Source organism: Stegostoma tigrinum, chromosome 1 (genome assembly GCF_030684315.1).
Source record: "Stegostoma tigrinum isolate sSteTig4 chromosome 1, sSteTig4.hap1, whole genome shotgun sequence".
Lineage (NCBI taxonomy): Eukaryota > Metazoa > Chordata > Chondrichthyes > Orectolobiformes > Stegostomatidae > Stegostoma > Stegostoma tigrinum.
The window spans coordinates 148,359,860-148,387,776 of record NC_081354.1 but is presented as its reverse complement, the minus strand read 5'-3'; the positions used below and the strand labels follow the sequence as shown (position 1 = coordinate 148,387,776).

General features: G+C 41.9%; 1 protein-coding gene across 5 annotated transcripts in view; it reads right to left on the bottom strand.

Annotated features, from left to right (window-relative positions):
- cntfr (ciliary neurotrophic factor receptor) overlaps positions 1 to 27,917 on the bottom strand; it is a 380,088-nt gene that overhangs the window by 78,975 nt on the left and 273,196 nt on the right. For all 5 annotated transcript variants that reach the window (XM_059649256.1, XM_059649278.1, XM_059649273.1 and 2 more), the window contains 2 exons: positions 26,010 to 26,176; positions 9,992 to 10,155 (listed from right to left, as the gene is read on the bottom strand). In XM_059649256.1, coding sequence (XP_059505239.1) covers positions 9,992 to 10,155; positions 26,010 to 26,176 — 331 coding nt within the window. The remainder of the gene's footprint in view (positions 1 to 9,991; positions 10,156 to 26,009; positions 26,177 to 27,917) is intronic.

Sequence of the window (27,917 nt, the reverse complement as noted above, 5' to 3'; positions counted from 1 at the left end):
ACAAGCATTTTAAGCTCTGAAGCGATTTGATAACGTGTGCTTTTTAACAGAATAAGTTTTTGTTTCCCCAGTAAATAACATTTGTAAATATTTAGCAATTTAATTCAGAATGGCAATTCTCTAAAGCCTGGGAGTTAAACTATATCATCTGGACTACAATGGCTCCGATCATCTAAGGGTCATTTTAAAAATGGAAAAGGCCAATGCGGAGGTTATATCAAAGAACTGCATATTTCTTTAATCTGGCCGTAGCCACAGACTTACAAAGTCACATGCCTCTGATGTATGTTTTTCTATCTCTCTTCCTGGGTCTGTTTCTTAAAGGCTTTGTGCTGCTGCCAAAAGTCACTTTGCCCAACCATCAGCAGTCAGATTAATGGGCAATCAATACCCAGTGCATTGCGGAACCATTAGCATTGCAAAAATCAGTTATTCAGCCGTCTCCTGTGACAGCTATCTCATGAAAGTCTTTCCTTCCCCTCCCCAACCTCCCATTTTCTAGGAGACGATTTCTACATCAACCAGCACTATACAAGGGATAAAAACCATGCTAATGTCATTTTGCCAAGTGTGCATTAATAATACAGTTTTGGCAGGTAGCCATTATTCCTACCAAGAGATGTATGATCGTTATCACCGCAGACTGACATCCAGATGGTCCTGAAAGGCCTAAATCCCATTGCAACTTGGGCAAGGTATCTGATATCACCCAGTCCCGGACGAAAATATGTTGCTTTCATGCTCAACTGTCACTTTTCTCTTTTTGTTTGTGTTCTTTAACCTTTATTTTACTTCTTTGTTCATGTGCACATTGTCCTAGGCCTCAGTCTGAAACTGTTTCCATGGAAATCATTCATTTATCTTCTATGATGTACTGGCTTTAAAAAAGAAACTGGATAAAGCAAGGGATATGAAAACGCATCAATTTGATAACAGATGACATTTTTGTAGTATTCTTTTAATGAAAAACATTAAATCAAAGTCATGCCTGGTGTGTTGTCTCTTGCTATTGCGTTTTGTGTTTCAGTTAATTCATTACAGAACTGATGACTAGATATAGTTCATTCATCCTGTGTGCATGATCAATTTGTTATACATGCCAAACATTCAATCGTTTTTAATGGTTAATAAATTGCACCTAACTTTGAGGGTCATTTTGCCCTTTTTAAGATCTTAGTTAAGTAAAATCAATTTTTCATCATATTTAATTATTTGTGTTTTGTTTTAAATGATACCTGATCCCATGCGGGCATGCCACATAAGCTTTTATACCCAATTTAGGCTGCACATTTATGTAAAATGCTTCTGGCTCTAAAACAATTTTGTGTAGACCACTGAATTTTTCTTTTGTCCAAATATCTCCACTCATCCCATGAAAGAGCTAACTCTCACTGGGATATGATTCTAGGAAGACAAATAGCCCTCCAGTTTCCCATCCAAATTACCATTCTTTCATGGGACATTAGACAGGAATATTGGAATAACTCTTTAGTTATACAGGGCACCCGAGCTGAAAATAATCCTCTGCTTGAGGATACACCTCTGAACAGGACCAGAAGCTAGAACACTTGCTGATTCTTGTCCTCTTTAGCTCAAGTGGGCTAAGGCAAATTACAGCTCTCTACTGCTGTTCAGATGAACATGTATGAACTCACCTCAGACCACAGATTAACTCTATTGTACTTTCAATACCAAAGTGGATGACACAGAGCACTTTACCATATTTATCAAGTTTATCTGTTAGAAGACGCTATTAAAAGCTTTTTTTAAAATTCTGTCTAGGAAAGTCAGTATCATTGGTAAGGAGAGCATTTATTACTCATTCCTAATTGCCCTTGAGGTGGTGTTGGTAAGCTGTCAGCTTGAACCTCTGTGGTCCATGTGGTGAAGATGCTCCCACAGTGTTGTTACGTAGGAAATTCCAGAATTTTTTTACGCAGTGATGATCAATGTGATGTACTTCGAGTTTGAATAGCATGGAACATGAAAGTGAACTTGAAGACTGTGGTGTTTGAAACAAACAAAGAAACAAAAAAACCTACAGCACAGGAACAGGCCCTTCGGCCCTCCAAGCCTGCGCCGATCAAGATCCTCTGTCTAACCTGTCATCTATTTTCTAAGGGTCTGTGTCCATTTGCTCCCTGCCCATCCATGGACCTGTTCAAATATATCTTAAAAGACGCTAACATGTCTGCGTCTACCACCTCCGCTGGCAACGCGTTCCAGGCGCACACCACCCTCTGTGTAAAGAACTTTCCACGCATATCTCCCTTAAACTTTTCTCCTCTCACTTTGAACTCATGACCCCTAGTAATTGAGTCCCCCACTCTGGGAAAAAGCTTTTTGCTATCCACCCTGTCTATACACCTCATGATTTTGTAGACCTCAATCAGGTCCCACCTCAATCTCCGTCTTTCTAATGAAAATAATCCTAATCTACTCAACCTCTCTTCATAGCCAGGACCCTCCATATCAGGCAACATCCTGGTGAACATCCTCTGCACCCTCTCCAAAGCATCCACATCCTTTTGGTAATGTGGCGACCAGAACTGTACACAGTACTCCAAATGTGGCCGAACCAAAGTCCTATACAACTGCAACATGACCTGCCAACTCTTGTACTCAATACCCTGCCCAATGAAGGAAAGCATACCATATGCCTTCTTGACCACCCTATTGACCTGCGTTGTCACCTTCAGGGAACAATGGACCTGAACACCCAGATCTCTCTGTTCATCAATTTTCCCTAGGGCTTTTCCATTTACTGTATAATTCGCCCTTGAATTTGATCTTCCAAAATGCATCACCTCGCATTTGCCCAGATTGAACTGCATCTGTTTGCATCTGTTTTTTGCATCTGTTTTGCATCTGTTTATTGTTTATTGTTTTTCTCCTTCCACACGACCAGCCATTGCAGTGTATTTTGCAGATATACCCATAAAGTCATAATGGCACACGGAGTCCATTCAGCCCATCGGTCCATGTTCACTCTGTCAGTCAAGTGAATCAGTTCAATTTCCCTGTTGTATCCAGGTTTATTTCCATCAAGTGCCCATCCAGTTTTCCGCAGAAACCATCAATTGTATCATTTCCACCACTCTTGCAGGAATGAATTCCAAGGCATTATCAGTTAATTTGTAAAAAAAGCTCTTCCTCCCGTCACCTTGCATCTCTTACCCAAAAGCTTGGATCTTTGCCACCAAGTACTTACACTGATAACTAACAGGAAACAGTTTTTCTTTGTCTACCTTCTACAAGCCTATCATAAACTTGCCCAGCCCTATCAGATCATCTCTCAATTTTCTTTGTTCCAAGGTCACAAATTCTACCACAGACACAAAAATGGAATGGAGTTAGGCTTAGAGTTGTCAAATCCCCACTTGATTAACAACTCCCTCGCCTATAAAACTATAATGCTGAGTCAATGATGACATATCAACACCTTCCACAGAGATAAAGCGGTAACTGTCCAAGGATGATAAGTCCAACTTCTCCATTTATTGTTGCAGTTAAAATCCCACAACTTTGGAATTATTCAGCTAGATCTCTCCTGCATCATTTCAAATGCCTTCAACTTGTCCTGAAGCATGGTGACCAGAACTGAATGCAAAGCTCTATTTGTGGTTTGATCAGAACTGCATCAAGGTTTAGCCTAGACTCATTTTTATTCAAAACCTCTGTTTATGAAACCGAAACATATACTTCGCTAATGATTTTTACAATATCTCCTGCCATCAAAGATTTAAGGTGAAGGCCCTACTGTACCTTCACACTCAATAGAACTGTGCCATTAAGTTTCAATTGCTACTCTCTATCCCTTCTGCCAAATTTGATAAATAATTTCCATATGACACCTGCCTTCCCATATTGTTTAGGTCAATTGATATCATCGTCACTGTCTATGTCATCTCCAAGTTTGTATAATCTTTTGTTTATATTCCAATATGCAAGACATTTATAGACATCAAAACGAATCCTAGCACCAAATCCAGGGAACCACTGCACATCTTATTCAACTCTGAAAAATCAATATTTAATGATATGTTGCTTACTGTTCTCAAACAACTTTCTCTTCAAGCTGGTGCACACTGCAGCCATGTTTCAATAATGGCAGATAAATGCTTTTTTAAGAAGGTGGATGCAGTGTCAACCAAATGTACTAGTCTGCACAGAATGGTATGCACCATCTTAAGTGCTAGTGCAGCACTCTTTGAGAGAAGTGAAACATTCCTTCAAATCCAATGTAATTGAGCTTTGTCAATATGAGAAAGGTCCTGAAGAGTCAGGAGGTGAGATCTTACTTGCTTGCTGTGGAATAGACTGGGTAAAATCAATCTATGGAGGAGGAATTCCTGGAATGTATTCAAGATAGTTTTCTAGAGAAATCTGTTGAGGAGTCAACGAGGGCACAGGGCATTTTAGATTTAGTATTATGCAATCAGAAAAAGTTGATGAATAATCTTGCTGCAAAAGGACTTTTTGCAAGCAGTGGCCATAGTATGAGAAGCAATTGATAATTCTGAGTCTGTACTTAATGGAGTTTAGAAGGATGGCGGGGGGCCCGGGGTTTTGATTGAAACTTATAGAATACTGAGGGGACAGGATAGAGTGGACGTGGAGAAAATGTTTCCAACAGTAGGAGAGATTAGGACCTGAGGGCACGACCTCAGAGTGAAGGGACAACTTTAGAGCTGAGACGAGGGGGAATTTCTTCAGCCAGAAGGTGGTTAATCTGCAGACCTCACTGCCACAGAAGGCTGTAGAAGCCAAATCATTGAATGTATTTAAGACAGAGGTGGATAGGTTCTTGATTAGTAAGGGGATCAAGGTTATGGGGATAAGGCAGGAGAATGGAATTGAGAAATATATTAGCCATGATCGAATGGTGGAGGTGGCTCGATAGGCCTAATTCTACAGTACTTCTATATTTTATAGTGTTATACAGGTATAGCTTGAGAATATAGTATTGAGGTAGCTGATCAGCAATGATCCAGTATTACCCAGGAGGCTTGAGGGGCTTCGACCTGGCCTCGGAAAGACAAAACCTATGTGGCTTATCAGTAAATTCTCATGTCAGCTGCAACTTCCCTAATGCTCGTAACATTGCTGTTGAACATTAAGGGGAACTGGTTTGATTTTATCTGCTTGAGAATGGTCAGTGCCTGATGCTTAAGTAGAAAGCAATATTTGTGCTACACATCAACCCAAGCCAGGATACTGAACAGGTCTCAGATGCAAGCACTGACTGCTTCATTATTTGAATGCTATGTAATCATATGAGAAAGTCCCATTTCCAAAGTTGTGATGAAGAATTAAGCAACAGGGTCTCAGACACTTTCCTGAGGGTCATCTGCAATGATGTTCTAAGACTGAGATGATTGTCCTCCAACAATCACAACCACTGTCCTTTGCATTAGCTACAACTGCAACCGATGAAAAGGTCCTTTTCTTGAATTCTCATTGAATTAATGGGTGATGATGCCAGGTCATGACCTGAAACTTTAACTTCATTTCTCTCTTCACAGATCCTGCTGAGTATTTCAAGGGTTTTTTCTAATCTAACCTCACCTCTATAATTCTACCCTTTTAATTTTTTAAAACAAAACCTGTTTGGACATTGTATGAAACACCTATGGGGCAGCTGGAACTTTAACACAGACCTTCTGACATGAAGATAGTCATCATATGGCCCTAATTCTACTCTCTTATCTATGTTTGGAGCAAGACTGTAGTGAGACCTAGAGCCATTTGGTCTGATTACAGTGCAGACTGCAAATTGCAAGCGCCACCATTGTTAACACTATCTACTCCAGGAGACCGATGTGATGGTAGTTGACCAGATTGGAATTATCTAACTTTTTTTGTGGACAGGATGTAAATGTGTCAATCTTCCACTTTGTCAGGAATATGTTAGCTTGACTGAAACAACTAGCGACGGAGGATAGCCATTGTTCAAGGGCAAGTCTTCAGGATTACAACCATTACTTATGTTTGACTTTTTCTTGTTATTCAAATTTTAACTATTACAGCATACATACCCAATTAGGTTCCATCCACGGTCACAAGTAAACACTTATTGGGACTGCTATTCATGGTTCCATTACTATTCTTTCTTCACTATCAGTCCTTTCATCATTTCCCTTAGATCCTTACTATCCACTTTACCTCTTTTAACCCAAAATACTGGGAGAATCAATCTCAATTTCAAAGCCAGGATCATCATGCTAATTTTCACTGATGTAATGTGCGGCAAATTTGAGTCACAGAGTCATATAGCATGCAAACAAACTGTTCAGTACCAGTCCACACCAACCATAATCTCAAACCAAACTAATGCCATTTGCCTGCGCTTGCCCCATATCCCTTCAAACCCTTCTCAACCACGTATTTATCCAAAAGTCTTTTAAACATTGTAACCGTACCCACATCCACCACTTCCTCTGGAAGTTCATTCAACACACAAATCATTCAAATGTTGCCTCTCATGTCCCTTTTAAATCTTTCTTTTCTCACCTTTTTGGGAACCCTATTATCTCACGTCTCCACTCCAACTATTCCCTCTCCAGGCAAGACAGATGGGTCGGAATTTTTGGAAATCTAGTCACCAGGATATGTTGCAACTGAATGAAAATTAAAGATGAGGTTGCAAGATTGCAACTTGCTAGTCATATTTTATCATTTGCTAATCATTCAACATTGTACCTTTTGACAGATTTAATGGGATTTTAAGAGATATTTCAGAGTTGAGGAAGGGTCACTGGACCCGAAACGTTAACTCTGATTTCTCCTCCACAGATGCTGCCAGACCTGCTGAGCTTTTCCAGCAACTTTGTTTTTGTCCTGATTTACAGCATCTGCAGTTGTTTTGGTTTTTATTGGAACACACAGTCCTTCCTATAATCCAACCAAAACTGTGGGTAAGATATGTAGATGATATATTTATAATAATCAAAGCACAAAAAATAGAAGAAACCCACCAACTTGTCAACAAAATCTTCACAAACATAAATTTCATTAGAGAGGAAGAAAACGACAAACAGCTCCCGTTTTTAGAGATAATGTTAGACAGACTGACGAACGGTGAATTCCGGACCCGAGTATGCAGGAAGGCCACTCACATGGAACAAATCCTGAACTTCAACACCAACCACCCCACCATACATAAACAAAGCTGCATCAAGACACTATTTAAATGAGCCTCATCAAATTGCAACACCCCAGAACTCCACAGAATGGAAGAAGAATATCCACACAAAGTTTTCACCGACAACAGATCCCCAAGAAGTTTTGTCGCAGATGTCTACAAAACAAACAAAAAAAATCAGAGGACACAGTACAACAGAAGAAACTAGCAACACTACCCTACATCAGAAATGACTACCAAACTCCCAAGCCGACGTAAGATCATGAATGCACACAAACCTACAGCAACTCTGCGCCAAAGACTGAAGGGCCCATACCAACAGTAAACAAGGCCAACATGATGTACAGAATACCATGCAGCGAGCGCAATAAACATTACATTGGACAAACAGGGAGGAAACTGATGACCAGGATACAGGAACACCAGCTGGCAGGAAAAAGACACAAGCAATATTCACTTGTCTCAGTACACACAGACAACGTGTGCCATCAGTTCACAAGGTGACCATACTGGGACCGCTGCTAAAACAATGGAACCGGAAGAGACAAGACAATCACACCAGAGTAACATATAAATCCGGAAGGAAGCAGAACACCAACGCTTCGATTAGAGGTTGCACTGATGACGTTGCCTCGAAGGGTAATGAAACGTCTGCACGCCACAGAACAACCAGCTTGGCAACCTCACGACTAACTGCACCACTCCAGACACTCCAAAGCTTGACAGAAAACCATTCAAAACAAACAAAAGTAATGAAAACCAGGTGGCAATAGGAAATTCTGAAGAATAACACATTTTTAAATAAGGCTTCCACTGTCTGTGCCCCTGTAAAGTAAATTCCACCTTCAGGGCCAAGAAAATTTGGAACAAGATTAGGCCATTCGGCCCCTTGAGCCTGTTCCACCATTCACTGGGATCACGGATGATCTTTGGCCTAACTCCATACACATGCCTTTGGCATGTATCCCTTAATACCTTTGCTTAACAAAAGTTTATCTATCTCAGATTTAAAATTAATAACTGATCTCGCATCAACTGCTGTTTGTGGAAGAGACTTCTGAAAGTTTATTACACACTGTGAGTAGAAGTGCTTCCTAACAAATCTGCAGAATGGTCTAGTCCTAATTTTTAGACTGTGCCAATTTGTTCTTGAATCTCCAACCAGTGGAAATGGTTTAGATTTCATAGATTTACATTCTTCATAGAAGGGAAACAGTGTGGAAACAGGCCCTTCAGCCCAACAAGTCCACATCGACTTTCCGAGCATCCCCCCATAACCCACCTAATCTACACATGCCTGGACACTACAGGCAATTTAGCATGGCCAATCCACAATGCTGCACATCTTTGGACTGTGGGAGGAAACTGCAGTACACAGAGGAAACCCATGCAGACACAGGGAGAATGCACAAACTCCACACAGCCAGTCGCCCGAGGGTGGAATTGAACCTGGCTGCCTAGCACTGTAAGACAGCAGTGCTAACCACTGAGCTAACGGGCAGTCTGGTGGCTCAGTGGTTAGCACCACGGGTTATAAACTTTGTATTTTCCTGTCAATATCTTGAAGACTTTGATCTGTGAAGAGAAAGCAGAGTGAACATTTTGAATTCAGTGATCCTTCTTCAGTTCTGAATAAGTTATATCAGACTCAAAATGTTAACACTCCTCTCGCTCCACATTTGCTGCTCTCTCTCTCTCTCTCTCTCTCTCCCTCCATGGTTACTTCAGGGATTTCTGCTTCTGTTGTAAGTATGAAGTGCTCGATTCACACAGTTTTGCCAACAGCTCACACTGTGTTACTTTCTCCAGAATTGCCCCAGTTCAGAAAGATCAATCATCAATACACATTTATATGAATAATTTATTTGTTTACTTCTAACATCTACTTTTGTGCAGGAAGATTAAATTTCTGGAATTAAAACAAAGTTGCTGGAAAAGCTCAGGTCTGGCATCATCTGTGAAGGAGAAAACAGAGTCAACGTTTCGGGTCTGGTGGTCCTTCACAGATGCTGTCAGACCTGCTGAACTTTTCCAGCAACTTTGTTTTAATTCCTGATTTACAGCATCTGCAGCTCTTTCAGTTTTTATTTAAGATTACATTTATGATTGTTGGTTTTACTCTGCTCAGATTGATGCACACTTCATACAACTGTGGGTCAGAAGACCAGCACCATGGAAACACAGGTCATTGGTCCTAAACTTATTTTGCTTTATACACAAATTTACTGAGAGCCTTTCAAAACAGATGTAAAGACCGCTCAGGAGCATAAATCTCAATAATTCAGCTAAAGCATCAAAGCACAAGGCCAGCAGCAGCACTCTTGATGATGCTCAACCCCCGAATAACATGAAAATGGGTGAACTCTATAGCGGGCAGTGGGGGTGTGAGTGGAAGAGTGGGGCGGCGAGGTACGGCTTTGAGCTTTGCTGGGGGAAAGGTCGTGTGTGTTAGATAGCAAACTCAATGGAGTGAAGCTCTGCAGTTTAATTCTGACAGGTCCCTTTAAAGCAGTGCAAGTCAATGGACTGAAAACAGGCCTTAAAGGTATCTTCAGTTCACAATGAGCAAAAAGGGTGCATCTTATCCGGAATTATGCTCAACATGTGACTGCCGAACTCCACTTAGCTTTGCTACAGCCGGCAAAGAGAGTGCAAAGAATCTAACAAAAATTGAGAAGGGCCAGATTTAATCACAGTCAGTGTTAGATGCTTCCTCTGCAATGCAGGCCCCAGACAACCTGGCACATTCCTTTTGTACAAAATGAAATCATCAAATGACGTTAGAATAAGAGAAAAACGGTTCCATTTTACTAGCTGCAGCTGAAATAAGAGACAAGACACACTCACATGTTGCCAGTCATCCAAGATAACTGGCTTATACCTCAGGAAGTACTTCAGGGGAATTGAGTCTGGCTCCGGCCATGTTAATGGGTTCCTCCATTTAACTTCCAGTCTGCGAGGGGAGTCAGGAATTGTATTGACTTCAATTATCTCTGGAGGGTCTGGTTTCACTAGAAACAGAAAACAAAATCAGCCCAAGAAGATTTTCTTTTTCAAATTCAATACGTGATTCCACGACGTTTTTAAAAATGTTCAATTCAAAATCAGCCCTAGGAGGTGAAGCTATTTTAAATCACATTCACAAATGACATAAAATGAAAATTTTCATTCTCATCAATTCCGAATTCTTTGTCCTTTTCATAGGTGGTATGACCCCTCTTCTCTGTTGTCATTTTTTCATTTCTACAAAATTCAAAAGCTTACTCCACCACTGCCACCTGGATAAAATAGATTATTTGGTTGATAGGGAAGCGTTTCCTGTTCTGATGTTTATTTGCAACAGTCTGTAGATTACATCCCAGGGATTGCAAGGAGCTTGGGCTGACAATCAGTGCCTTGAATATAGAGAGCCCACCTTGCATCAATATCATCAGCAGCTTACGATGGGAGCTCATCACCATGTTTGGATCGACAATTAACCAGCGACACCCATATTTCATGCATGAATAAGCAAAATGTTCAGCGATAATACCACTAGGTCATTGCCCTCCCTTTCAAGCTGACAAGCACAAAATAAAAGATATCTGAAAGTGGATCATATCTCAGAGGTGCATCAAGGCCCGTGCACGCAGAATGTCATCAAGGTTGAAAATTAGAATAGGAAAGAGATTCTCTTTGGTGAGCAGGATAATCCTACTGAAAGCATACTCTTAACAGGACCTAACAAGGCCCAGACAGGTTTGATAAGCCCAGCATAGGTTTAACGTGAGAGTCGAAGGATGTGAAAGGACCCTCAATGGCAACTTAGTCAGGCAGAGGGTAGTACATATATGGAATGAGCTGCTGGGGGAAGTGGTGGACGCAGGTATGATTACACCATTTAAAAGGTGTCTGGATGGGTATATGAATAGGAAGGGTTTAGAGGGGTATGGGCCAAGTGCTGGCAAATGGGACTAGATTTACATAAGGTATCTGGTCAGCATGGATGAATTGGACCGAAAGGTCTGCTTCCATCCTATGTATCTCTATGACGATGACTCCATGATGATGCTTAAGCCAGTGTTGCATCAGATTTGCTTACATCTGAGTCTCTTGAACTTGTTAGAATCAAGATAGCAGACATATGGGAGAATGATCAAGATAGACGGAAGGAAAGAGAAAACAGTTAACATTTCGGGTCCAGTGACCCTTCCTCAAGCCCATAGGTTTAAGGTGAGAGTGGAAGGATGTTCTGAGGAAGGGTCACTAGACCCAAAACGTTAACTCTGTTTTCTCCTCCACAGATGCTGCCAGACCTGCTGAGCTTTTCCAGCAACTTTGTTTTTGCTCCTGATTTACAGCATCTTTTGGTTTTTATTTGGAAGGAAGGAAAAGCTTTGCCAGGGACAAGGAATCAAAGGAACAGATAAGTCACTAGCTGAATGAGTTCACAGCTGCAGTGCTATCATGATGAATTAAAGTTCCAACATAGGCGAGGAAGCTGGAAATTTGAAAGTGCAGTTGTGAAAGATACTTTGGAACAGGTGATTTTAATTTTGGGGTGGGTAGGTGGGTAGATGCATGCAGAAAGTAAAAGGATTAAGGAAAATATTTGTGACTAGGAAATGGTCATAGATGTTTCTCAGTATTGAGAATAATCAAATACAAAGCAACAAGAAATAGCAAAGTTAAGGGTTATCTGTCAACATGGGTAGGTAATTTTACATAGAAGAATGGGAGGATAAGCATGACATAGCCACTTCATTTTGGAAACGTTATGATCTTCTTGGACAGAATAAAAATGGCCTCAAAAAATATTCAGTCCCAATGGGGACCATACCACAGGAAGGTAAGTAAGAAAGATCACCTTCCAGATATGTCTTATTTCTGTTAAGTTAGAACAAAGAGCAAAGAAAATTACAGCACAGGAACAGGCCCTTTGGCCCTCCAAGCCTGGGCTGATCCAGACTCTCTATCTAAACCTGTCGCCTTCTTTCCAAGGATCTCTATCCCTTTGCTCCCTCCCCATTTATGTATCTGGCTAGACATATCTTAAATGACGCTATCATGCCTGCCTCTACCACCTCTGCTGGCAGTGCGTTCCAGGCACCCACCACCCTCTGCGTAAAGAACTTTTCACACATATCTCCCTTAAACTTGTCCCCTCTCACCTTGAAATTGTGATCCCTGGTAACTGAGTCCTCCACTCTGGGAAAAAGCTTCTTGCTATCCACTCTGTCTATACCTCTCATGATTCTGTAGACCCAACAGGTTCCCCCTCAACCTCCATCTTTCTAATGTAAATAATCCTAATCTACTCAACCTCTCTTCATAGCTAGCACCCTCCATACCAGGCAACATCCTGGTGAACCTCCTCTGCACATTCTCCAAAGCATCCACATCCTTGTGGTAATGTGGTGACCAGAACTGTACACAGTACTCCAAATGTGGTTGAACTAAAGTCCTAGACAACTGTAACATGACATGCCAACTCTTGTACTCAATGCCCCGTCCGATGAATGAAAGCATGCCATATGCCTTCTTGACCACTCTATCGATCTGCATTGCCACCTTCAGGGTATAATGGACCTGAACACCCAGATCTCTCTATGCATCAATTTTCCCCAGGGCTTTTCCAATTACCATAAGTTGACTGATTACAGGGGCTAATAGGGACACATGCCAACTCTCATCACTTTTGACTATAAATGGTAGAATTACCTGGCTAGCCTAGGAACTTATCCTGGAATAGACAACAGAACTGAACCCGGCACATTCCACAGAATTTGCCCAGCAGTAAGCAAAAAGTAAGGTTTCAGCTCAAAATTGGTTGTGCTGACCTGAAATTCAATTCAATTGATGTGACATATGGCCCACATACCTGGCATTGCACCAGCACTGAACTGCATACACAATGTTACTCAACTCCATACTAGATAGAGTATCTTTCTGGACTGGTCAAAGCATTCTTTTAGCAAAAAATACCATTCTAGTAACAACTGTAGCAGTATGAAATAGCTTGCCTAACCTGTTCTACGTGGATGTTAGTAAGGCTTTCGACAAGGTCCCTCGTGGTAGGCTCATCCAGAAGGTTAAAATGCATGGGATCCATGGTGACTTGGCCATGTGGGTTCAGAATTGGCTTGCCCAAAGAAGGTTATGGGTAGTGCTGGCAGGAGTTCTTTCAGGCTGGAGGTCTGTGACCACTGGTGTTCCACGGGGATCCATACTGAGACCTCTGCTGTTTGTGATATATGTAAATGACTTGGATGTAAATGTAGATGGATGGGTTAGTAAGTTTGAAGATGATGCAAGAATGAGTACAGTTGTGGGTAGTGTGGGATGATGTCAAAGGATGCAGTGGGATATAGATGAGTTGCAAGTATGGGTGGAAAAATGGCAGATGGAGTTTAATCTGGTAAGTGTGAGGTGCTGCACTTTGGGAGATCAAATTTTAAGGAAAAGTACACAGATAACAGAAGGAACTGAACAGCATTGTTGTGCAGAGGGATCTTGGGGTTCAAGTCCATAGCTCCCTGAAAGTGACCACGCAAGTGGGCGGGGAGGTAAAGAAGGCATTGGCATGCTTGCTTTCATTAGTTGAGGAATTGAGAACAAGAGTCAGGATGTCATGTTGCAGTTTTACATGGTTTTGTTTGATTGGGCCACACATAGAGTATTGTGTTCAATGCTAGTTGGCACATTACAGGAAGGATGTGGAGACTTGGGAGAAGATGCAGAAGAGGTTTACCAGGATTCTGCCTGGATTGGAGGGAATGACCCATAAGGAAATGCTAGAAAAGCTTGGGTTGTTTTCTCTGGAGGGGCGGGGCTGGGGAGGGACTTGATAGAAATCTATAAAATTAAGAGATGCATAAATAGGCATGTCAGTTAGAATCTTTTTTGCCAGAGTTGAAATGTCTTAAACTGGGGGACATGCGTTTAAGGTGAGGGGGGCAATTCCAAAGCTGTTGTGGGGGAATTCTTTTCTTACAGAGAGTGATAGATTGTGGAATGCACTGCCAAGGGGGGTGATGGAGGCAGACATGATAGAGGCATTTAAGGGACTTTTGGATAAGCACATGAATATGCAAGGACTGGAGGGATATGGACCAAGGGCAGGCAGAAGGAATGCACTTGAGAGTCACAGAATCATAGAGTCGTACAGCATGGAAATAGACCCTTTGGTCCAATTTATCTGTGTCGACCAGATACTCTAAATTAATCTGGACCCATTTGCCAGCATTTGGTCCATTTCCCTCTGAACCATTCCTATTCATGTATCCATCCAAATGCCTTTTAAATTTTGTAATTGTACCAGTCCCCACCACCTGTTCTGGCAGCTTATTCCATATGTGCACCACCCTCTACATGAACAAACTGCCCTTTAGGTTCTTTTTAAATCTTTTGCTTCCCCCTTCAAACTTATGCCTTCTCGGACTTTTAAACTCCCTACCCTTGTCTATTCACCCTATCCATTCCCCTCATGATTTTAAAAGTCTCTACAAGGCTCCCCCCTTAGCCTCCGATTCACCATGGAAAATAGTCTCAGCCTATTCAGCATATCCCGATAGCTCAAAACTTCCAGCCCTAACAACATCCTTGTAAGTCTTTTCCGAGCCATTCAAGTTTTACAACATCTTTCTTACAGCAGGGAGACCAGAATTAAATGCGGTATTCCAGAAGTGGTTTAACCAATGTCCCGTACAGCTGCAACATGACCTCTCAACTCCTATACTCAATGCATAGACCAATAAAGGCAAGCATTCCAAACACCCTCTTCACTACCCTATCTAGCTGCAACTCCACCTTCAAGCAACTATGAACCTGCACTCCAAAGTCTCTTTGTTCTGCAACACCCCCCTGGACCTTACCCTTAAGTGTATAAATTTTCTCCTGATTTACCTTACTAAGATACAATCAAGTCACATTTATCTAAATTAAACTCTATCTGCTCCTTTGATGCTGCTTGACCTGCTGTGTTCCTCCAGCTCTACACTATATTGACTCTGACTCCAGCTTCTGCAGTTCTTGCTATCTCCTTTGTGTAAGTTCCATTCTGGTTGGCCCTTTGTACGGGGGAGAGTGAAGACACTATTACTTCAACAGTCTGGCTTGGATTGGAGTCCGATTTCATAGAGGAAAAGGTAATATATTCATTCACAAATCTAAGCCTGTCAATTGAGTTGCCATCTGTGTGAGGATCTTATCAATGATGAAAAATTTAACATGAGAAAATTCAAATTTCTGGGTTTCTTTGAAATTCTTCTCTGCTCACTTACAGACTCATTAGATTAATATCTAAGTGCATCTATATAAACAGGCCATGTACTGGGATGTCAATGTCCAGCTACTAATAAGATGCCAGTGATATTCATCTAACATTGCTTTAACTTAAGAGTGATTGGGCTGAATAGTCAGGCGGCATGCCAATATGTTCTATCTAATTCTATGTGACAAAATCTGCACATTTGCTGGCACTCTTTTTGTATTTTGTTCTCTTTCAAAAGAAAATCTTGGGCTGACAGCATATAGTTAACGTTTCTTCAACCTGTTGGCCTCTTTCTGAAATATGGTTCAAAGTTTAAGATATATTCTGAAAATTTCATATTTAATTTTATTATTTTTATTAAATGTGTGTACAGGGCCTCCTGTCTGGTGATGTCTGGAGGTGCATGATGGCATGAATGACGAGGGTCACAGATAAGATAATAGTACGTGATATGTGGAACAGTCCATTAGGATCTACAGTGGTAATATGAAACTAAAAACATTGTCAGTGTTATATTTAGAATTTCAATATCTTGAATGCTATAGTCTTGTAAAAGCACCCTGAACTTTGCTAATGCTGTCGAGCTCTTGGGGCTATTAATGCCTATTTTCAAAAGGTAGACACAGTCAGACGATGATCATTTTTCAAGTAATTGACAGTGCATCTTTGAAGGTTTTGAGACTTAATTTATTGAATTAAAAAATGTTTGTGAAAAGCTAGGGGTATGGTAGCTTAGTGGTTATGTTACAAGATTAGTAATTCAGACCACAACAAATGTGGTTGACCTTTTACTGCCCTCTGAAATGGCTGAATAATACTTAATTGTATCTAGCCTCTAAAAACATCTTGTAAAACAAATGAAACTGGACAGACCATGCGGCATTGAAGATGATACTGGAAATGACAACAGCTTTGTTGCCCATTGAAAGTCCTCTTTGCTAAGGCCTGGGGTTTGCGCCACAAGCGGGAGATATTCAAGCAACAGCCTTATATTGTCTGTAAGGTATAGATTCTATGGGAATGACTGTATCCTTGACACTTCCATCATCATCCTATCAACAACAGGAAAGACGACCAGAGATGTCAACACAGAGGTCTACAGTCAGGAGGAAGTTACCCTGGGAGTCTTCAGCACTGATCTTGAACTCCACAAAATCTCGAGACATCAAGTCAAACATGATGTCCAAACCTGGACAATATTCATAGACACTGCAGAAAATGCCAAAATACAAGTAAAATTTGTTGGGATATGGTTATCCTTTGATGGTCATGCAGCCTGATCAATAACAGGAAAAATGAGGTGGATATGTGAACATGGGTTATATTCAGACCAAAGCAGAACAAAAATATGAATATATTGAAACTATTTTTCGGAACTTAATCAGAAATAAAGTATTTTGCCAGTTGGATACATATCAGTCGGATAGTAAAGGTCTGGACATTCTAAATTGAATTGCTGGATGAAGTCCATAAGAAATATAATCTGTTATATGCCCATGAGGTCTGGTCAGACAAATTTCAGAAAAAAACAAGGGGTCATTCCAGGGATGAGCTTAATATGGATTCCAATAGATGGAAAAGCAGCTTGGATTTTTTTTAAAGTTCTTTTTTGCTGCATATTCATGAGGGTATAGTTGAAACAACGTAAAAATTGAAATATGATACTTTCAGAGAGAAATGTTTCCGAACCATCTAAAAACGCAGTGGATGTGGAAGAATTATGGTAACTAAGTGCCTCATGGCTTGATGGATGTTTCCAGTGTAGTTATATATTGGTAAGATCTCATTTATTGAAAATACACTGCAATATTCTAATCCTACAATATCTCAATGGCAAAATAAAGAAAACCTTGCAGCATCTTCATGATAAGTGGCGCTGTTTTCTCATGGGATGGTAGTGTGGAATTTGTGTCATTAAAAATGTGTTATTAATAAGTATACAGCAGAGTTTTTAATTGGGAGTCAGGCTTGTGGGAATTATAAATGGAGTGTTAGTGATATGATAGACAGAGATGTTGTTCCAAGTGCCAGAGAAAAAGCCCATTTCCAATAACAAGGCAAAAGGACAAGTGAAAACATGAATTTTGAAGTACAACAGTAGGCCATAAACTGGATGAAAATGATTTGTTAATAATATTTCTGCAGAGTTTAAGATCAACATCAGAAAGTCAGTGGGCTGGATTATGCCTCAAAAGAAACGGAGCTCTGGAATATTTCATTGTCCAAACGGAATAAAAAAAGCCACTCACTGGCTTTTTGTGAACCCCCTCCCCCCCAGCCTTCTCCACACCCGCACACACCCATACCCACACCCACATCTTAACTGGCTTGGAGTCAAGTTTGTCACTTTGAGTACTTGAAGACCAAGGGCCTGTCTGAAGGTTTCCAGTTTTTAATAAGCAGTAGATTGTAATGAAAGGCAACTAAACAAAGGAATGTTACAGGACGGAGATGCACTCTCTTCAACGTTTTTAGAGGTTATATTAGAAATGGCTGGTAGCTAGACCACCACTGTGAGGCACAGGTAATAGAGTGAAGGGCCCTTTCTGCAGGGCAACTGGAGGCTGTTCCTGCACTTAGGCAAGCAGGCTCACCTCCAGGCTGCAGGCAACAGAGAGTAACTGCAGGGGCCTGATTCAAGAAACTAAACTGACACCCAGCATGTCAACTTCTCAGCTCAAATTCACACAGATTCATGCATCTGATAATGAATAAATCCAAATATCCATTAAATCTGTAAGGAACCTGGAATACTAAACAATAGGTGTGAATTCTCAAAGACGGATGCCCAATTAAGCATTCAATTATGTTGATCATTAAAAATTGAAAGACGTTTCTATAGTATGACACTGATAGCAAAGGTGAGAGATTTGGGAAAAGGCAAAAAAAAGGATAAAAGAAGGATAATCTGATATAAAGAATGGCTTATAGTACCAAAGGTAAAAATTGATACAAGGACATAAAAGGCCAACCTCTTCATTTTGCGTTTTTTAGGTCACTCATGTGACATGGACATTGCTGGCTGGCAAGCATTTATTTCCTGTTCCTAGTTGCCCTCGAGAAGGTAGTGATGAGCTATCTTCTCGAACTGTCTCAGTCCATGTGGTATAGATGACCCAAAATGCCCTGAGGGAGAGAATTCCAGGATTTTGACCCAGTGACAGTGAAGGAGCAGCAATATATTTCCAAGTCAGGATCGTGAATGGCTTGGAGGGGACTTTGGAAGTGGTGGTGTTCCCATATATCTGCTGCCCTTGTCCTTCGAGGTGGAAGTGGTCATGGGTTTGGAAGGTGCTGTCTAGGGATCTTTGGTAAATTTGTGCAGTGCATCTCCTACACAGTGAATGCTGCTGGTACTGAGCATTGATGGTGGAGGGAGTGAATATTTGTGAATGTAGTGCCAATCAAGCATACTGGTTTGCCCTGGATGATATCAAAGTTCTTGGGTGCTGTTGGAACTATACTCATTCAGGCAAGTGGGGAGTATTCCAACACACTCCTGACTTGTACCTTGCAGATGATGGTGGATAGGCTTTCAACAGTCAGGAGGTGAGGTACTTGCCACAGCATTCCTAGCTTCTGACCTGCTTTAGTAGCCACGGATTAACGTAGTCAGTTCGGTTGAATTTCTGGTCAATGGTAACCCCAAGAATGTTGATAATGGGAGATTCAGTGATGGTATCACCATTGAATGTTAAGGGGCAGAGGTTGAGTTGTCTTTTATTAGAGATGGTCATTGTGTTGCATTTGTTGGCACAAATGTTACATTGCACTTGGTAGCCCAAGCCTGGATATTGTCCAGCTCATTCTGCATTTGAACATGGCCTACTTCAGTATCTGAGGAGTCATTAAATCATTGTGCAATCATCAGCGAACATCCCCACTTCTGACCTTATGATGGAGGGGAGGTCATTGAATGAAGCAGCTGAAGATGGTTGGGCCTAGGACGCTACCCTGATGAGCTCCTACAGAGATGTCGTGGAGCTGAGAAGACTGACTTCCAACAAACACAACCATTTTCCCATGCTCCAGGTAGGACTCCAACCACTGGACAGTTTACCTCCTTTGATTCCAGTTTTGCTAGGGCTCCTTGATGCCACACTCAGTCAAATTTGGCCTCAATGTCAAGGACTATCACTCTCACTTCAACTCTTTCTAAAGTCCATGATCAATTCTTTAGTTTTGCTGGCATTGAGAGATTGATTGTTTTCAGTGCAGCAGGCCCTCTATCTCCCCTCCGTATTTTGGCTTTTCATTGTTAAATATCTGTCCCACTACCGTGGAGTCATCAGTGAACTTGCATATGGCATTAGTTCAGAATTTGGCAACACAGTCGTAGGTGTTCAGGGAGTACAGTAGGAGGCTGAGGACACATCGGGTGGGGGGGGAGGGGCTCCAGTGTTGAATGTTATTCTGGAGGAGGTGCAGTTACCTGTCCTCGCTGGTTGCAGTCTGAGGGTCAGAAAGCTGAGGATCCAGTTGTAGAGGGCAGAACCAAGACCAAGGTCACACAGTGTTGAGATCAGTCTGAAGGGGATAATGGTGTTGAAGGCAGAGCTGTAGTCAACGTACAAGAGTCTGACATAGGCATAGCAGGAACTGCAGATTCTGGAGTCAGAGATAACACAGCGTGGAGCTGGAGGAACGCAACAGGCATCATAGGAGCTAGAAAGCTGATGTTTGAGGTTGGTACCCTTTTTCAGATATGAAGTAGGGAAGGGAGCTGGGAAATAAATAGGGAGAGGAGGGGTGGGACTGGGGAAAGTAGGTGGGATGCTGATAGGCGAGTACAAGTAGGGAGTGGTGAGGATTAGTTTGTGGGATGGGTGGGGCTGATAGGTGGGAGAGATGATGCACAGGCTGCGTCAGGACAAGGAGGTGGGGATGAGAGGGAGGGTTGGTCATGCGATGAGGCTGGGGATAGGAGATTTTAAAACTGGTGAATTCCATGTTTAGACCATTGGACTGTAGGCTCCCAAAGCAGAATATGAGGTGTTGCTCCTCCAGTTGCAGGTGATGTCATTGTGATACTGGAGGAGGCCCTGAATGGACATGTCACCCAGGAAGTTGGGGGGGAGGTGAAATGGTTAGCAACCGGAAGGTATTGTCATTTGTCACATGCAGAGCATAGATGCTATACAAAATGGTCTCTGCTTGGTGTCACCAATATAGGGGGGGCCACATCACGAGCAGCGGATACAGCAGACCAAGTTGACACATGTGCTGGTGTATCCCCATCTCATATGAAAGGTTTGTTTTGGGCCTTGAATGGAGGTGAGGGGGGAGGTATAGACATAGGTGTCTTTGTTGACCAGATGTTCCAGGGAGGAGTGCAAGGCTAGGGATATGGCATCCTCCGTGGACCTGTTACGCCAGTGGGCAAAGTGTAGGGGATTGAGGGAGGTTGGGAGACTGGAATTGATGTGGACCATAACCAGCCTCGTGAAGCTCTTCATGATTATTAAAGTCAGTATTAAGCGGTAGTCATTAAGGCACACTGCATGTGTTTTCTTGGGTATGGGGATGATGGTGGTCTTCTTGAAGCAGGAGGGGACTTCAGCTTGTAGGAGGGAGAGGCTGAAGGTGTTGGTGAGTACCTTCACCAGCTGGTTGGCACAGGATCTGAGTGTTTGACCAGGGACACCGTCACTTTCCTCAGGGTGACTACCAGGAAGACTGATCTGATTTCTGAAGTGGTGACAGAGGGAGCAGGTGTGTCCGGGGCTGCTGGGACAGGTGTTGCCACGCCAGTGGTGATCTGCTCAAACCGAGCATAAAAGCCAGTGAGCATGTCAGGGAGGGATGTGTCATTGTCCAGTATCTTACAGTGTTTCATTTTATATCCCCTAATGTCATTTAGGCCTTGCCTAGACAGTGGGAGTCTGTTTGGTAGGTCTGGGCCTCCGACTTGGGGCGGCTTGGCGTCCCCAATGACTTTGAGGAGGTCATATCTAGATTTCCTGTATAGGTCCAGGTCACCAAACTTGAATGCTGCATGACTGGCCTTCAGTAGGAAGTGGATTTTCATCAAAGGTTTACGGTTGGGGAACACTTGGATTAACTTCTTTGGTACAGAGTCCTCCACACATTTGCTAATGTAGTCGATGAGGGTGGTGGCATACTCGTCAAGGTTTTCGACTGAACACTCGAACACGGTCCAGTCCACCAAGTGCAAGCGGTCCTGGAGATGGTCTTCCACTGCCTTGGACCAGCACTGTGCTTTATTTTGTGGAGGATTCTCCCATTTTCACTGCTGCTTGTAAGCTGGGAGGAGGAACACAGCGTTGTTGTCAAATTTTCCAAAGTATGGGCAGGGGATTGAGCAGTAGGCGCCTTTGATGGTTGTGTAGCAGTAGTCCAGAATGTTCAGTCCTCTGGTGGGGCACGAGATATGTTGGTGGTATTGGGCATCACCTGCTCGAGGTTGGCTTGGTTGAGGTCGCTGGCCACAATGAATAGGACCTTGGGGAATTTTGTCAGTTAGATGCCAGTGTTGCACTGTAACAACTTGGCAAAGGGAGAGGGATGTTCTGTAGCACATGTCTTCAGCACTATTTCTGGAGTGTTGTTAGGGCCCACAGCATTTGTACTATCCAATGCCTCCAACTGTTTCTTGATAACACATAGAGTGAATCAATTGTAGACTTTTATATTTGTAATAATCAAAATGTTTCTAGTGAAGACGGGGTAAGATAATACCATGTATTGTTATCAAACATATTTAAATTGTAAACAGAAGAAATATTCAGAGAATTCAATGCACTGAGAAGTGTAAAAATGTAGGCAAGAACATAAGCTATTAGAAACCGGGGACCCTTGAATCACTAATTTTTCAAGTAGTTTCTGTGTTTTTTCTACTAAAATTCATTACTTTACATTTCTCTGAATTAAGATACATCTGCCAGGTGTCTGCCCATTTGGCAACTTGTAAATGTCCCTCTGATGTTGCTCACTATCATCCTCACAATTCACTTTTCTCCCCAGCTTAGTATCTGCAAATTTAGAGTATTTTCCCTCAATATACCTCTCAAATCATTTATTTATATCAGAAAAAGCAAGGGCCCCAAAACCAATCCCTGGGAAACACTACTTTTAACTCGACTCCAATCTGAGAAAGGCCCATCTCTACCGAGCATGTTTCCCAGCATTTAGCCAACTTCTAATCCTCACTGCCACAGACCAATCAATCGCAAATATTTCTAATTTGCTTGCCAACCTACCATGAGGCACCACATCAAATGTTATCTAAAAGTCCAAAATTACAACATCTACAGCACTACCTTCATTCACTACCTGTTTCACTGTATCAAATAACTCAATTAAATTTGTCAATCATGACCTGCCCTTAACAACTGTCAAGTATTAGCTTATTTTTTGTTAAGTGCATGTCTACCTTATCCTGCATTATGGTCTGCATCAGTTTTCCCGCTGATTTATGTCAAGCTGTCAGGTCTGTTGTTTACTGGATTATCATTTGCGCCTCCCACCCCCCCAAATTGTAAATGTGACAAATTCGTTTAAACAAACTTCCAGTTCCCCAGGACTAATCCTGTGTTTAAACAGGCTTGGAAAACTTCTGTCACCAGCTCCACAATTGCCTAGCTGTATCCCAAATCTTAGATGTATCCCAAACTGGCTTGGTGACTCTTCTACCTGGAATGCTGCCAGCCTTTATAGCACCTCTTCTTTAACACTGTACTGCTCAGCTGCTCAACAGCCACACTTTCAACAAAGCCAGTCACCGTTTTCTGACTCGGCAAAGATAGAAACCAAACATTTTGAAACTCATTCACTTTCTTTGCTTCAGTGAGCAGCCTACCCTGCTTGTTCCTCATGAACTCCACCCTATCTTTCATTAAACTTTTACCATTAATAGGTTTGAAGAACATTTTACTTTTTATTTTCGAATGCAGCTTGCCATCTTTTGCTTGTCCTTCCTCTTGACCTTCTTTATTCCAGCTTTAACCTCTTTCCTACATTTGAGATACTCTCCCTGATTTCTATTGCTGACTGTTGTGCATACAGCCCCTTTTCTTCCTTACTGCCTCATTAATATCCTGGGTAATCTTGCTTTCTGATGGGTATGTACCTAACTTGCACCCTATTTATGTCTCCTTTAAGGTTCTCTCAATTTTCAACATTTTATCCACCAAAATGTGTTTCAAATCAACCTGCCCTGGTTCAACTTTTAGACCCCTAAAATCTGCTCTTTAATCTCTAACTGATTTTTTATTTCCTTTTCCAAATTAATATAAAACCTTATTATGTCATAATTGCTATTTCCTAAATGCCCTACCACTCTGACATTCTCCACTCGGCCTGCTTCACGTCCGAGGACCAGATCCAGCACAGCCTCTTTCCTGGTAGGGCTGGAAATGTACTATTTCAGAAAGTTCTCCTGCATACACTGTGGGAATTTCTTTCTTTCCGTGCCCCACATTCTACCTTTCTTCTTACCATGGAAATCTCAAGCTAACACAACTCTGCTTAAAACGCAGATTTCCATAATCTGCCTACAAATGCGTTTTCCTACTAAGTTCTCCATTATTTTTGGAGGCTTATAATAAATGCCAACATACCAGTCACTTCCTATTTCTCACCATCAACCATATAGATTCTAAGTCAGTAAATGTAACTTATTCAAGGGCAGTGATACTGTTTTTTGCTACACCTCCCTCCTTTTTCCCCACCCTATTTCTACTAAAAGCTTTATAAGCTGGAATGTCAAGTATCCAAGATAATAAAGTGTGAAGCTGGATGAACACAGCAGGCCAAGCAGCATCTCAGGAGCACAAAAGCTGATGTTTCGGGCCTAGACCCTTCATCAGAGAGGGGGATGGGGTGAGGGTTACAAAAGCCCAGCTCTTCCCCTCCACCCACTGCATCCCAAAATCAGTCCAGCCTGTCTCTGCCTCCCTAACCTGTTCTTCCTCTCACCCATCCCTTCCTCCCACCCCAAGCTGCACCTCCACCTCCTACCTACTAACCTCATCCCACCTCCTTGACCTGTCCGTCTTCCCTGGACTGACCTATCCCCTCCCCACCTATACTCTCCTCTCCACCTATCTTCTTTTCTCTCCATCTTCGGTCCGCCTCCCCCTCTCTCCCTATTTATTCCAGAACCCTCTCCCCATCTCCCTATCTGATGAAGGGTCTAGGCCCGAAACGTCAGCTTTTGTGCTCCTGAGATGCTGCTTGGCCTGCTGTGTTCATCCAGCTTCACACTTTATTATCTTGGATTCTCCAGCATCTGCAGTTCCCATTATCTTTCATGTCAAGTATCCAGTCTTGTTCTGCCTTTAACCACATTTCTGTCAATGCCTCTATGCTTCCAGTTCCCCAATTTTGTTTACAATACTCTGTTATTTACATATATACAATTTAACCCTGCACTTATCTCTTTCTTGCCTATTGGGAGAGGTACTTGAAATTGCAAGATAAAAATGAAATCTTTAAAGAGTCAGGACAAAATGTCAGTATTACTGATCAAAGCTGAAAGGCTACAGAAATGTTGTCCAGAGGCAATGTTTAACTTTTAACTTTGTTCCTTCTTTCTACCTTGTTCTTCAGATTCTGCACTTAGGTACGTGTACCCAAGATGTTGCCTTGTGTGACAACATTATACACTTTTCACTATACCCCTGTACTTTTGTACTTGAGTACAGCTGACAATAAAATCAAAATTAAAGGGGGCATCACACAGAAGCTGCTGACAAGCTTCAGTGGATGTGTGAGGATCGTGTAAAATGTGTGAGTACGGTGTACAAATCCAACAGGCCTCTTAGTAGGAGTCGCTGCAAACAGCAGCAGCAATGTCTTAAATTAATCAAGGATTGATTAAGATAACTGCACTCCTTAATCAATGAATATCTCTTAATTCTGCTTATGCTCGTGCACAATGTACCAGTTAAACACACAATCTGCTTAACAGAGTGAAACACACAGATCTACAGAGTAAAAACCATTCTAAGGAACCAAGTCACTGAATTCCAAAAGAAATGTGCCACCAATGTTGGTACCTTTTTGGATACCCTCTTCAGTTTTTCCAAGTGCTTATGCTTTTCTCGGTCCACCAACGTAAGAGCATTGATATCCTTTCAGATACAGGTAGGGATTATGAATAAATGCATGGGAGGCAAGGAGTGGAAGGACTGTCTCTCTAGCGTTGAGTTATGAACAGTGGGTTGCATTTGGAGTTGGTGTTCTTTTAATTCTTGTAATTCAAATTTACTTACCTGTTACTCGGGGTATTGATATTAAATTAAGAACTCACAACACTGCAACTGTCAGCTCCTATAATAGCAGCATTCCTCCCCAAAGATAATTCTGTACTTTCATTTGTTCAGTTCAAATTGTGCAGAACAGCTTATGTGTGCAAGTTACTCTTCTTTGCATTGCTCATTACAATGGCATCATGATCCTGATGACAGACTCTGGAACTACATTTCCGTGGATGTTGATACTACAATCAGAAGTGAGTCAGCTTTATTGTGGCAAACACAGATAGCACATGGACACTATTTCCTATGATCCATAACAAACGAGCACCAAAGTAAAATTGCCTTAACATTGACATTAAAATCACACGTAGCATTTTCAGTTGTCAACCATCACCTATAGTATTCTCATTAAATGAGATGGATGAAGAGTTGGATCCCAGTGCATTCCTTGCTGTCACAGTCACAGTGTATTTGCTTGTAGAAAACATTTCCAGAAATCTGATGTTGCACCTATTTTTATGGTACGGATCCATAATTGTCTCAATTTCCTTCTCCCCATGCCTGCAAAGAAAAATGGTTATGCTGTCAGTAAATAAATATACAATCATTTTCTAGTGGAAGAAATTTCAATTAATTTCACTTTATTGAGGGCTGAAATCTAGCTGTGCAATTGTTTTGATGCATTATAACATGTTGATGGGAAATGTTCATCCTGGAGACCAGTTACTAGTGGTGTACCGCAAGGGTCAGTGTTGGGTCCACTGCTGTTTGTCATTTTTATAAATGGCCTGGATGAGGACGTAGAAGGATGGGTTAGTAAATTTGCAGACGACACTAAGGTCGGTGGAGTTGTGGATAGTGACGAAGGATGCTGTAGGTTGCAGAGAGACATAGATAAGCTGCAGAGCTGGGCAGAGAAGTGGCAAATGGAGTTTAATGCAGACAAGTGTGAGGTGATGCACTTTGGTGGGAGTAACCAGAAGGCAAAGTACTGGGCTAATGGTAAGATTCTTAGTAGTGTAGATGAGCAGAGAGATCTCGGTGTCCATGTACACAGATCCTTGAAAGTTGCCACCCGGGTTGATAGGGCTGTTAAGAAGGTATACAGTGTTTTAGCTTTTATTAATAGAGGGATCGAGTTCCGCAACCAAGAGGTTATGCTGCAGCTGTACAAAACTCTGGTGCAGCCGCACTTGGAATATTGTGTACAGTTCTGGTCACCGCATTATAAGAAGGATGTGGAAGCTTTGGAAAGGGTGCAGAGGAGATTTACTAGGATGTTGCCTGGTATGGAGGGAAGGTCTTACGAGGAAAGGATGAGGGACTTGAGGCTGTTTTCATTAGAGAGAAGAAGGTTGAGAGATGACTTAATTGAAACATATAAAATAATCAGAGGGTTAGATAGGGTGGATAGGGAGAGGCTTTTTCCTAGGATGGTAACGGCGAGCACGAGGGGGCATAGCTTTAAATTGAGGGGTGAAAGATATAGGACAGATGTCAGAGGTGGTTTCTTTACTCAGAGAATAGTAAGGGAATGGAACGCTTTGCCTGCAATGGTAGTAGATTCGCCAACTTTAGGTACATTTAAGTCGTCATTGGATAAGCATATGGAGGTACATGGAGTAGTGTAGGTTAGATGGGCTTGAGATCGGTATGACAGGTCGGCACAACATCGAGGGCCGAAGGGCCTGTACTGTGCTGTAATGTTCTATGTTCTATGTTTGTTAACATAGTACAACAGACTTATCACAAAGTCTATTCTACAAATATTTCAAGAGGTAATGAAAATGCAAATCTTTGAGGGCCTGTAAGTACACTGCTTAGTGTTGTACTAAAGCTGTTGGTTTAATAATATCCTATACCCAAGCAGAGGAAACTAGAGAAGTTGAAATGATGCATCAGGCAAACTAGCCTAAATTATGTATTCAAATCCAGGAGGTGCAACTTTCGACCAAGTAGCTGTCCTGTCTCTGGGATCAGTGATGCACCCGAACCAAACCTGTGCTGAACCAGGGAGGATGATCTCGGACAGACTTGCTCTCCTCAGGGGGGATACAATCGCCTATGTGCTGAACCCATGGGTGGACACCTGCTCATCAGCCTGGATCAGAAGGCCTTTGACAGGATGTTGCATTTGTACATATGGGATATGGGTTTTCAGAAGGAATCTGCAATGGGATCCTGCTGCTGTACACTAACACTGCTAGTGCAATCTCAGTCAATGGGTGTGAATCAGAAAGCCTCTTGATCAGGTCTCGAGTAAGGCAGGTCTGCCCATTTCATTCTGCCTTGTTTGTGTGTT